Below are 13,563 nucleotides of genomic sequence, written 5' to 3'. Positions count from 1 at the left end.
TTATTAGCGGTCCAATTTGCGGAAAGTTTTTAACATGATAACAATTAAACCATTCTTGGAAATGTTGATTTACTCGAGCCACAAGCAATTCAATCTGAGCATTGAAATTGCCAGAATCGGACTGAGTAAGAATCGCTTTCTTGATTTTCAAAGTCTCGTAGATTTGAGTCTGTCTGCTTCCAGGCGTCTCCTGAATGTTTCGTACTTTGTTACCCGCTTCGTTTAATCAGATACATATCACTTTCCCTTCCATGGTCATTGCTCTCTCCCTCTTTCTTCGTCTTCCCCTCCCTCCCTGTGCTCTGCAACTCGAAGTAACTGCGCCACCTGGTGTTGAAATACCTGTCATTACAAGTCCAAACGAAATGAATGCAATCAAACCTTAATTGTGCACCAATCTTCGGCGGACCTGATGAAAAAGACTAACGGGCCGGATCCGGCCCGCGGGCCGTAGTTTGCCATGTCAAAAAAGTCATGTAATCTGAACAGTATAGACTATACTGTTCAGATTACAGTATAGACGCTATACTGTTCATATGTCTTTTTTATACAGTGTAGCTGCTATCCTTTCTTAGCTGTGTGTGTTTAATGCACAGCATGTTTGCATGCATATATGCACTGAGGATTGAGAGGAAGAAATTTCATCTATGCTGCATGTCATACATAAAGCATATTTGACAATAAAGATGACCTTGACCCTTGACAATATCATTCATATCCATGCATTCATATCACATCATTCAATGTGTTTCATTAATGTGAAAATCATGTGTATGAGGATGCTTGTGGGCTTTCTCTTCACAAATTTTGATTTAGAAAAATAAGATGCTCCAGTGTTTTAAATTTCAGTCTGTGAAAATGCATGCTATTTCCCCTGTTGTGGAGAACACACACACACAATGGAATAAGACATGTCAAAAATCCGAGAGGCCCTCGGTGAGACATTCATTCATTCATCTTCCGAGCCGCTTGGTCCTCACTAGGGTCGTGGGGGTGCTGGAGCCTATCCCAGCTGTCTTCGGGCAGTAGGCGGGGGACACCCTGAATCGGTTGCCAGCCAATCGCAGGGCACACAGAAACGAACAACCATCCGCACTCACACTCACACCTAGGGAGAATTCAGAGTGTTCAATCAGCCTACCACGCATGTTTTTGGAATGTGGGAGGAAACCGGAGCACCCGGAGAAAACCCACACAGGCCAGGGGAGAACATGCAAACTCCACACAGGGAGGCCGGAGCTGGAATCGAACCCGGTACCTCTGCACTGTGAAGCCGACGTGCTAACCACTGGACTACCGGGCCGCCTCTCGGTGAGACAAGGAGATTTTAATAAATATCTTATTCTCCAAAAGGAGATCAAAATGGCTCTACACGGCGGACAATTTGTGTTTGTCCGGAAGCTGCTCCATAATATGCACATACTGTAGCAACGTCACTTGATTGAAGCGCGTCTCAGCAGTCGATAGTCCGCTGCTCTCTGCTGTGCGCGCGTGAGCGCGAGCACGTACTCGCAGCGGCGACCCAACCCACGCTACATATTAAGCTTTAACTACAGCAACAGCTAAGCTAGCCTAGCCCACGGGTGCTCAAACTTTTTGGATCGAAGATATACTTTTTGATCAACTAACCTCCCGGGATCTACCCTTACCGGCGCGCACGCACACACACGCACACACACGCACACACACACACGCCCTGAAGAGAAACAGCCTGAAACGGAGGCATGCGATGCACTTTTGCAGCCTGTTAACTATCGGAGCTCACACGTACCGTTTTAAAGTTTTTAAAGTGCTTCCCTGTGCCCTCCTTCAAACAAGTGTTCTTTTGAGAATAATGACGATAAAAGATAGAGCGCAACAGTTCTGATCACAAGCTGCAATTGCAGACTGCTGAGAGCTAACAACTACGGTGACAATCACGCGCCACCGTAAATTCAAGATTTACCTGCTTTATTTTATTTTTAAATATTTTTGGGTGAAAATGAGACTGATAAGATGATTAGGGTGCAGTGTACATTAACACAAAAATATATATTAACATGTACAAAGATACACAAATGGTTGTTTGTTTTTTCTCCTCTACACTCCTCGGATCTACTTGGGACCTGTCTTAGATCTACGGGTAGATCAGGATCTACCTAATGAGCACCCCTGGCCTAGATGTACAACCCAGAGCTCTATGAGCCACTTTATGCAAAAAGCTATAAAACCAGCAAAACAGAGCATAATTGATGAGGAACTGGGTAAAATGATTGCAAGGGATTTTCATCCATTTTGTGTTGGCTGTGTGTTGTCGCAACATTTGTCCCCTCAGAGAGAATCTTCTCCAAAACAGGGCGAATATTAACATGGAGGAGAAACAGGATCAACCCCTCAAAGCTGAGGCACTTGGTTTTTCTTCATGCCAATCTTCGCTAAAACCTTTACCTGGATGCTGCTTTTTTTCTTTTTGTTTTACAAATTTTAATTTATAATTTGTTGTGTGGTATTCAAAGCACACTTATGTTGTTTTACTGTAAATAGTTAAAAGCTTATAAATATACACATTCAGAGATTGGAACTTTTTGATGACCTTGTTTTGAGATGGGTCTTTGTACTTTGTTTTTATTTTCTTAGCACTCCATGTTGAGAATATAAATAAAGCCATATAAATAATAAATATTTGACATAATGTCTATTTTTTGCATTAGTACTTCATTTTATACATAATATTACGTTATTTTTGGTATTAAATTAATTTAAGCAACAAAAAAACTGAGGAGCCATTTGGGAGCCGAAAGAGCCGGCTCCCACTTTTTAGGGAGCCGAGCCAAAAGAGCCGGCTCCCTCTTTTTAGGGAGCCGAGCCAAAAGAGCCGGCTCTCTAAAAGGAGCCGGAATTACCATCACTATTAATCATCGCTAAATGTCATGGCTTTTAACTGATAAAATATCCTACCATTCAACCAAGTGTTCTTTTCTTTCCGAGAAATCCAGTTACACCATATGCGTCACGTGATCAAACCGGGACATGTGACTTGGAATCTTCGATGAGGACATGGCAGTATTTTTAAGCATTTTGAACGATGCAGGTAAAACACTTAAAAGTAATATGTATGGAAACGGTCAGTGAAACTAATTTTTAATCAACTGATTGATTGTAGATCATTATTACATTTGGGAGTCGTAGTTTAAATGTAAATGATACTTGGGAAACAAATCAGAACGTTTAAATGACAGCTATTTTCGTTTTTGTTTTTTTACCTTTACCAAAACCGGCATCTTACTGGCAGTTCACTTCTGTACCTCAGCATCAGGAGCCTAAAAATGTAATCTCCACAATTAGTAATAGTCATGAAACCGAGGTGACTATCTGTCCAAAAGTGAGGATACAAAGGTTCCGCTTTCACTTTCAAGGCTGGTTCAAGGAGACAAACTACATTGTCACAACCATCACACAAAATTATTCCAAATTTGTCCGCAGCTCCTTCAAAATTGGGCTCTATTCCTGTTAAATTCACAAATGTCCACATATAACTTGTTAAATAACAATCAGTGTACTCTGACAGAATGTTACTGTTTGTGTACATGTACATGGGGCCCCCGCCCCTTCAATTGCTGTAATTAACAATCATCTCAAACTGCTTTAAACAACAAAGCATGTGAGGGAAAAGCTGGTTAGGATTGCACGACTGTCGTGTTTTATGTTATTTGTTATGTTTATTATTTTACTTTGTTAATGTTGTGAACACACTATAAATCAGGATGTATTGTATTGTATATGGCTTCTTGAATTGATTGAATACTTTTTGAAGCGAATCCCTGGCAAAGCATATCAAAGAAGCAACTCAGGATTTGGTCGTCCATGGGCAACAGACTCAAAACTGTGCCTTTCATGAATACAAAAAAACATGGGTAAATTAATAATTATATGAAATGTCAACATAGCACCCGTTTGTCTTCTACAAAATTTAAAAAAAAAGGTTGGAATTCCTGAATGGTGAATGGTTTTGTTCACTGCAACCTCTATTAATTCATTTAAAATCCATCGTGGTGGTTTGTGCATTTATCCAAGACTCTTAGGGTCAGTGGTGTAGTGGGGATTTTTTAAGTGGGTGTACGCGATTCTGGGATGTACTATGTACACATACAGAACATCAATAATAGGCTACAAAGCACCAATTGAACTAACGTTAAATTTAATGTTTTACTACTTCAAAATAAGCATAAGTCGCACGAGAACAATGATCAACAAACATTTCAATAAAAATTGAATGTGGCGTCGGGAGAAGTGGGTGGACGGCGTACCCCCGCGGACAACGCCCACTACACCCCTGCTTATGGTTGATCTTTTGGATGTAATTGCATCACTTGACAGGATCTCTGGCAGAGCTCAGACAGAATGACTACCAGGTTCTCGGTGAACTCAAACCACAACTTCCCCCAGCTCGACAAAGAACTTTTCTCCCAGACTGCTGTGATTTCACAAGCAGAGTCGTCGCTGTGCTATTGGAATCATTAGCTGAAGCCTTGGGTCTTTTTTTCTCTGAGGTCTTCATGATCTTCAGGATGTAAAAGCAAAAACATTAATTTTTCAATAGATTAATTTCTAATCATGTTAATTATTTTTACTTGAAGTATTTTTTGTTTAAAATTTGTGTTGAGTAATCCTGGTCACCGAATGGTATGGTTCATTTGCCAAATTAAAATGACCTTTTGTTTTATTCATTTGTATTTAACTATGTGCTAATAAACTAACCCAAAATAAAATCGTATAATTAGTGTCAAAATTGTTTGGTATCATCCATCAACTCGGGCCTTTTCCACAGGTCAAATGTTTTTCAAATAGCTGCAAACAAATTAAAAAAATCTAATTGAGTTCAGAGTGTACAGTACACGCTGTGTACTAGATGGAAGTATATGAGCATAAATCCGAGACAAATCTTCAACAAAGCAAAATATGTGGCTTGAAATTTTAATGTTGTACATACAATAAAATATGCACAAAACTCAATGTATAATGGTTATCATTCTGGAACCATTATTTTGTCCATAACTTGGGCCCGGAGATGTCAAATGATTGCGATAAAAGACTGAAAACTGGCTGTTGGCGAAGCCTCCATCTTTACACAGCAGATCCGGTATGCCAACTGCAAAGGTGGCCAAATCACTCTCTCTTCTTGTAGTCCTCCAGGTGGGCCAGGATCCAACCAGACGGTCCGAGAATGGCCAAGGTGAACAAACCCAATCCAATGACAGTTTCCTGGGTGCCGAAAAGATATCATTGTCAAACATGACATCAAATATGTCAGCTGATATACAATATACTGTGTGTGTATATATATATATATATATATATATATACTGTATATATCAGAGCTGTCAAACGATTAAAATATTTAATCTAATTAAAAATGCAACTGTCATAATTAACTCAAATGAACTAAAAAAATGTGATTACTCACATTTTTTTATCGTTTCGGAATTTCCTTTTACATTTTTTGTCCTATTTTTCCCCATTTTATCTCATCAACATGGAATCATGAATCAGTTTTCTATGTGCCAAATGCAAATATTTACTGAAATAATTTTGATTTTCAATTTTACATGAACATTTTTCACTTGGAGCAGTTATTCACACATAATCTCTCACACAATATTACTGTCCATCAACAACAGTGAAAAAAATATTTTGTCACACAACAGTTGCTTCAACAGCTCTTATTATGGAATCAAAACAGAGCAATATAACATTATAAAGTGCACATCTAAGGTAAACTAGTACTCAGCCTATAGTGGATTTAAACCATGGTTGCATACTTCGTTTTTCTCAAGTTTGCTTTGAACACAGCAGTCTGTTTCTGTATTTGTTGAAGAATAACGAGACGCCGGACAACAGTGTTTGTTATGTGCTGCTGTATTCAAAACTGCCAGCCGTACAAACAAGCGCACGCACTTCCCCCGTGCTGCTGGGGCAAACCATTCTGAAAGGGGGGTGGGGGGGTGTCACTCCCCCTAACACAGTCAGGCTATGTTGATTGTGTTGGTCCTTCTTGTGCGGAAGTCTCTCTACGGTTTATGTGTAGACCTCATTTCGATGACAACACTGGAGATGTTTTATTTTCGCTAGGTCGCTACAACTGTCAGACAAACAGAGAAGCTCCACCCACTCTATTTATATGGACGCAGAACACTGTAACCTTCCACACAAAATAGTTCCAAACAAGCAGCAATCGTGTCAGTGGCATACATCGTATACCTGTATGCTACAGAGAGATAGAAGAACAGATAACTTTGGTCTTGTCAGTGGAGCAATCAGGCAACTTTTTAAAAGTAAACTTTCCATTCATAAACTCTTTAAGTATCCATTTTCGGTGTCTCGTGCTGCCGTGTGGCTGGCAAAACAAATATGGGCGTGGACTTCTGCAGCACGCTTGTTGTTTTGTTCTGGTGTATTTATAGAGCAACGTAACATCCGCTTGTTACGTGTGCCGAAAATTGATAAAATAGAATGCATGTTTCACATTTTATTTGAGACACTATTGCTCCTGCCATCCACAATCTGCAGGATTGGTATCAAGTCTGAAAGTATATGGTTAAAATTCAATTAAAGGAATTGAACTGAAATTGAATTGACTCATATGTTAATATTACGAGAATGGTGTTTTTTTCTTTGTTTGAAATATTGTTTGGGAGACCATATAAATTACTGACAATTTCTACAAAATTGTGAACTAGGAAATGAAGCTGATTCAGTTGACAATATGCGAGAACGTTTAGAAAAAAAAAAAAGAACCGAGATTGCCGTAGGACGATTGTGCTTTCTCACAGCAGGTTCCAGCAGACATGGCTCTGGTTCAAAACATGAAAAAGAAACATTGTGCTTCTTAGAAGTGTTGATGACCACACCGTTTGATGGACATTGTAAAAAGGTCATCTCGATAGAAACATCCACTGAGGAAGGTGAGCGGAGTCCGGTGACGCGATGGGCACAGTATTTTAGTTACCGGGAACATCAAATGACCGGCGGAAGAAGTTTCAAGACACCTTTGCACTCATTTAGGGTGTGTTTCTGTCGACATGCTAGAATATCAGTGGTGGCATGTCATTTCCTGTTATATGATCACACTAACACATGGTCGACTGTTCTCCTTTCTTAAATGGTATTTGTGCTCTCCTTTAGCACATGTGAAAGGGGATGTATTTTTTTAATAATAACCTACATTTTGCGAATAGATCTAGACCAGGGGTGTCAAACTCTTCTTTGTCATAGGCCGCTTTGGGGTTACGCCTTCCTTCGGTGGGCCGGTACGACGGTGAAATTTGATTACCGTATTTTTACGACTATAAGGCGCCATTAAAAGTCTTAAATTTTCTCCAAAATTGACAGGACGCCTTATGGTGCGGAGCGTCCTTTGTATGCGCTGAGTTCCAAAATCTGACTGACAGCCGACACGCTGTTTATATAGAGAAAAGGCGGAAGTGACTGTGGCCAGGCATGCGGGAAAGAAGTCGGCCAATCAGGGAAGGGTGGGCGTGTATATATACATATATGGAGAGGGGGAGATAGAGAGAGGACAGGCAAGCTGGGGAGCAGTCCGCCAATGGTGAAGGGTGGGCGTGTAAGTGGATGCTAAAGGGAAGCCGCAAGCAGGTACCAACACCTGTATAGAGTGTGGCAATGTGCATTGTTGCAAAACAACTCCGGTTTTGGTTTCTAAGAACGCCTGAAAATAAATTCGACAAAGAGACTACGAAGCTCAGTTCAAACTTAAAGCCACCGGTTATGCTTTTGGCATGCGTGCCCATCTCACAGCAGCGGTGAAAAACCAAGTCAAGCAAATGAACTCTGAGCTTGCCCTTATTCCCGGAGGCTTGACTAAAGAACTCCAACCGCTGGACATTGGCATCAACCGGGCGTTCAAAGTAAAGTTGCGAACGGCATGGGAACAATGGATGATCGATGGCAAACACAACTTTACAAAGAGTGAGAGGCAGCGCTGGGTGAGTTACGCCACAATACGCAACAACGAGAGGGAACGCGGCGGATTGATGGATTACGGTACTTGCACAATTGTTCAATTCTTTCTACACACACATGCGCTGCCACCATGTTTCGCTCTGTTCTTTACTTTCAAATGTAGGAAAGCTTCACACGAGAGAAATGTTGACTTTGCTGTTGCTGCTCCTTCTTTCCGCTCGGCAATGCGTAGCAACTCACACTAGCATGTGATGCGTTCAATGACAACTGGGATGTGCAGTCCTCCGCTTCTGATACAGAGGATGAGGACTTTGATGGATTTCTGGGTGATGATTGATCGAAAAATGTGAGAACATTGTACGATGGCTAAATAAAATACACCCGAACTCGCTTTGCTGTTCAACCACGCTCTGAGGGCCCCGCAACACTGATCTGGGACGCTCCGGCGTGACCACGCCCTTGTCGTCAGAGTTATGGAGGAAGACCTTTTGTCACGTAACATATTGGTGTGTTATGTCTCAATCTTTCAAATTCTTTTCTCTCAGCTATCTCGACATTGTGTGGATTTGCTGCGGTCCCTGTATTGAAAGCTCTGCGTATCCAATTTATCACTACGGTTGTGGCACCCACGACGTCTAAATTGAATGGAATGTACCCTCTGCTGTTGCTTTTGGATGGCAGTGATTCTGATGTGGAAAACGACTCGGGTTATGGTGACATGTTTTCATTTGGATGTCGGGATATTGTGCTCAATATTTATCATCTTTTCCTGGGTTCTTTTTCAGTTAAATTTTTTATCTGGTGGTAACTTCTTTCTCTTCAACCCCTGGGTCTACCTACCTATGTTGCATGGGCATGCCTCCGCTGAATATAATCCATCGGGAAGGTTCTGTGTGGTGATGTGCGCAAATATAGGATGAACAGGGGCGAATGTTGGATTGATTATTTTTAGTCATCATACATTCGCTTATGCCTGACATGATAAATTGATTATGCTTGCAAAGAAGAACGCTTATGCTTGCAATCATTAATTGACTATGCCTGCAATGAAGAACACTTCTGCTTTTAATAAAGATACATTCTTTATGTACTCACATTTTATCCATTATATACTCACTTTTATAATCAAGAATGCTTGGTGCACTGTGTGGAAGTTTAGGGACGCAACCACCTTTCCGAGGACGTGGTTGGGAAGAGATAAGTGTTAAGACTAAACAGTGAGCAAGGGTGAACAGTGAATGGAGCCATCAACACCAGCTGCGGCGTGATGTTTTTGTGACAATTGCACACGTGTACGTAATTTGCACTCACATACACACACATAGTCCAAACAAGTTCAGTGTGTGTTCAACAGCCCCCACCCTTTAGGTTGGACACACCTAGGTAGTAGATTTCCCAATAAATGAGGAGGTGAAGGGGGAGATCGTTAGGGTTACGTACCGAGAACTATATATATATATATATATATATATATATATATATATATATATATATATATATATATTATATATATAGAGATAGATAAAATCTGAGCTCATCCGCCCCTACACACCTGCCCGGCGCCTCAGGTCTGCGGAACATACTTTATTAGAAGTACCAAGAACTAAGCGCAGGCTCAGAGTGGATCAAGCCTTTTCCTGGTCCCTCTCCATGAAATGACCTCCCACTGAACATTCAGCAAGCCCCCTTGCTACCCATCTTTAAAACCCGCCTCAAAACTCACTTGTATTTTTTGGCATTTGACTCAGCATGACTCAGACTTGATCTTAGTTTTGCCGTTTGGTGCTTTCTACCGTTCTTTTGCTACTGATTTATTGCTTTATCGTTGTACATATGATAGTTGCTCCATGTACAGCACTTTGTATACAGCGATGGCTGTTTTAAAGTATCCTGTCTGGAAGAAATCAAAACCTGGATGGCACAAAATTTCTTGAAATTCAACGAAAAGAAGACAGAGGTGATATTGTTTGGTCCCAGTGGCCCTTGTACATTCCATCCTGTAGACTTGGGCCCCCTGTCTCCTTATCTGAAATCAACGGTCTCAAACTTGGGCCTTAAACTGGACAGTAATTTCAAACTCGATCGGCAAATTGGTGCCGTTGTTAAATCCAGCTTCTTTCACCTTAGACAGCTGACCAAAATAAAACCTCTCCTCTCACATGAACACTTTGAGACACGAATTCATGCCTTTGTCACATCCCGGATTGATTACTGCAATGCCCTTTACTTTGGAGTCAGCCAGTCCTCCATTAAGCGCCTTCAGCTGGTCCAGAATACTGCTGCTCACCTCTTGACTGGTACTCGTAAGAGGGAGCATATAACTCCTACTCTGGCATCCCTTCACTGGCTCACCATTCATTTTAGAGTTATTATCAAGATCCTCCTCTTTGTTTTCAAATCTCTGAATAATCTCGCGCCACCTTACCTCTCTGAGCTCATCTGCCCCTACACACCTGCCCGGCGCATCAGGTCTGTGGACCAGACTTTATTAGAAGTACCAAGAACTAACCGGAGGCTCAGAGGGGATCGAGCCTTTTCTGTTGCTGGTCCCTCTCTCTGGAATGACCTCCCACTGAACATTCGGCAAGCCTCCTCGCTGCCCATCCTCAAAGCCCTCCTCAAAACTCACTTGTAATCTTTGGCGTTCGACTCAGCATGACTTGGATTTGTTCTTGATTTTACTGTCTGGTGCTTTCTACCGCCTTTATTACCGATTTGTCTTACCGTTTATTGTGCATGTTAAATCGCTCCATGTACAGCACTTTGTATGCAGCGATGGCTGTTCGAAAGTGCTCTATAAATGCTGTTGACATGACTTGACTTGAAGTGCTCTATAAATACAGTTCAGTTGAGATGTAGAACAGCAGTACCCAACCCCCAGGCCACGGACTGGTACCGGTCCATGGGTCATTTTGTACTGGGCCGTTTTATTTCGGAATTTTTTTAGACTTTTAAAACGGATGTTTTATCTTAGTCCATTTTGCAGCGTCATCCTGTGATGAGCCTGTATCAATCCTTTGGGAAACTGCATATAAGGTGCTATTGACTTGTAATTTTTAAATCTGAGCCCAAGTGCAGGCACCCAACACAACACACTAGGTGGGTCAAAATGTCTATCGTAGACAATGGCCGTAGCGTGTGGGTCAAAATGTCTATCATACACAATGGCCGTAGCAGGTCCAGATCGCTGCTCTACCTGACATGTGCACAATTTAATCAGAATGGATTTTACCGCCATTAGCCATAAATGGTATATTCCCAAATAGATTTTTTAATGGGCAATAGTGCGCCAAGAAACAAAGATTGTCCTCCTGATTTCTTTTTAAAGATCATTATTTTTTTAAATACTCGTCCAACCCGTTTTTAAATGTTGATTTTTGATAGACATCGGGCTATCCCCGAAGTCAATCCCCTTCAATTTCTTGTGTTTTAATATGCTGTCTTTCACGATGCGACTACAAAATATTTGCGATGCCCGGAACCAATGTTCTGTGTTTCCGCATTGACTTTTAGGGTGGTTTTTTTCCCTCCTTACTACGGACCAAATTAAATTAGGAATTAAAGTGACGATTGCAAAGTGGAGCTGGGGTCGCTTGGAACTGGAAATTGTGGCACCTGTGATCTCAAAATGTTCTTTACCTTAAAGATCGTAGTACAGTGTTCAAACATTATGTTTGGCAAACTCAATGGTTATTTATTACTGGATCAGGCAATTATCCCTAAGCTGTCAATCGATGGAATAGTTTATGGCAGGGATGCACATCACGTCGATCGCGATCAACCGGTAGCTTGCGGCCTGGTCCCAGGTCAATCGCACTGGGGGGGACTGTGCATGTTAGTAATATATCTTTTGTGTTCATGTTCATTGCACGCTAATCATCCTATCAGTCTCACTTTGCCACTTTTAATCAAATAAAATAAAGCAGGTCAATCTACGTACCAGCACGGAGGGGCTGTCCTCCGATACAAGTTTCTCCTACGGGAGACCTAATAAAAAGCTAGATCAAATTAAGGTCACCTTTAACTTAAGAGTGGTGGGTGACGTGTGTCATCAGAAGTTGTTAGCGCTCAGCAGTCTGCAATTGCAGCTTGCGATCAGAGCTGTTGCGAAAATAGCTATTATTATTATTATTGTCATTATTGTTATTATTATCAGTCAAAGTTCGTTTTGTGTACAATTCACCAATGGCAATCTGGAGGGCTGAGAGAAGCATTTTAAAATGGTAGACATGAACTACGATAGAGATGTTCATGCATTTTTCACGCTGCAAAAGTGCACCGCATGCCTCTGCATCAGGTCTTCCGCTAAGGTAGGCAGTGATTTTTCCTCTTAACAAACTCGTAAACTCCCGTCTATTTTATTTTCCATTTCATACAGCTTAGGGCCCTTTAGGGCTGTTGCTCATCATGGTGTGCGTGATAACAGGTCGTTCAAAAAGTAGATATTCGGTGCAAAAGGTTTGGGCACCCCTGCTTTATAGGATAATCGATTCCGAAAAAGATTTGTTTGTGACAGCTCTAATGGAGATGTTTGCTAAAACAATTGCTGCATTTTCACCATGTTTAAAGAGTCATAACTTTCTCAGTATTCTGTAAAACGTAGTAATATTCTGTTATATCAATGGAATCGATGCTTGAAATGGAACACCGTTTATGTTCACAATAATTGACGTCAATTACTCGAGATAGAGCCCCCCCCCCTCCCCACTTCCCACAATTCAACTCTATTCCCCAAGTATTTTTTCAGCCCTTTACTTCGATTTCATTCTGGATGTTACTACAATATACACATAGCATAAGAGTGAGCCAAAACCTATTCATTTATTTACGGGTATGATTCGCTGGGTGCTGTTATTTATTGATTTATATTTTATCAGGAAGCGCAAAGCCATAATTGTAAGTATGCCAGCGAAACAGCCCTTGAGCAATATGCCTGACCAGAATCTAACGATGAGGATGGAATAAACATGACCGATACATTTAAAACTGATTCTTGATCAACCGCCAATTGTGACCTCGTCGGTCAAGGACAGCTCCATGCTAGCACAGAATGTCATGCTAGTAGCTCACTTACCATAGCGCCTATCTTTTCCTTGGCAGGTCGAGTGTAGACATTTGCCCTCTGACAAACGGTGTGTCCCCGCAGTGCAGGTGCGGCACGGCAAGCGATTGTTCGCAGAAGCCCAGACATCTTTGTCTTCTCGAATGACGAACGCGTTTTTCTGATGTGCTATGGAGCTGTTGGCTGTGGTCTTCGGCTCACTGCTGAGGTCACTTCCCTTCTTCAGCGCCGTCTACTGTCCGGGAGGACGATGGAAGTCAACTGACGTACCACAATTGGGTATGCGTTGAATGTGGATACCTAACTCGGACCTCGATAAGTGAAAATTCAATGATTTTGTTTTCAAAATAAAGTTACCATCTTTTCAACATTAATATCGGTCTTTATTTATATAGCACTTTCATAACAGCCGCAATTGGAACAAAGCCCTTTACAAAACTTTTAACATAGAACAAGAATACAAAAGAACACATTAATAAAACATTGACATTACGAAAATCAGATGAAGGAGGGGCGATTCAAAGTCTTTCGACAGTCGATCA

At 41.3% G+C, this 13,563-nt stretch overlaps 2 protein-coding genes across 3 annotated transcripts in view; both read right to left on the bottom strand.

The window, feature by feature from the left end:
• Window positions 1-13,563, bottom strand: part of LOC127614447 (uncharacterized) — a 197,190-nt gene that overhangs the window by 52,696 nt on the left and 130,931 nt on the right. The window lies entirely within an intron of this gene.
• On the bottom strand, window positions 4,938-13,246 carry LOC127614530 (cytochrome c oxidase subunit 8A, mitochondrial-like). The gene is made up of 2 exons (XM_052085880.1): window positions 13,034-13,246; window positions 4,938-5,241 (listed from the first exon to the last, which is right to left on the bottom strand). The coding sequence occupies exons 1-2, from the start codon at window positions 13,148-13,150 to the stop codon at window positions 5,146-5,148; spliced, it is 213 nt and encodes a 70-aa protein (XP_051941840.1). The 5' UTR covers window positions 13,151-13,246; the 3' UTR covers window positions 4,938-5,145.

This window comes from Hippocampus zosterae, chromosome 14, assembly GCF_025434085.1.
Source record: "Hippocampus zosterae strain Florida chromosome 14, ASM2543408v3, whole genome shotgun sequence".
Taxonomy (NCBI): Eukaryota; Metazoa; Chordata; class Actinopteri; order Syngnathiformes; family Syngnathidae; genus Hippocampus; species Hippocampus zosterae.
Note: the sequence above shows the minus strand (reverse complement) of the source record. Positions and strands in the feature narration are given on the sequence as shown.

Bases quoted from the DNA above. Each gene is read 5' to 3' on its own strand.
- LOC127614530 (XM_052085880.1), bottom strand. From the start codon at position 13,150: ATGTCTGGGCTTCTGCGAACAATCGCTTGCCGTGCCGCACCTGCACTG. The intron at 5,242-13,033 runs GTAAGTGAGCTA...TTCGGCACCCAG, and splicing joins AGGAAAAGATAGGCGCTATG to GAAACTGTCATTGGATTGGG.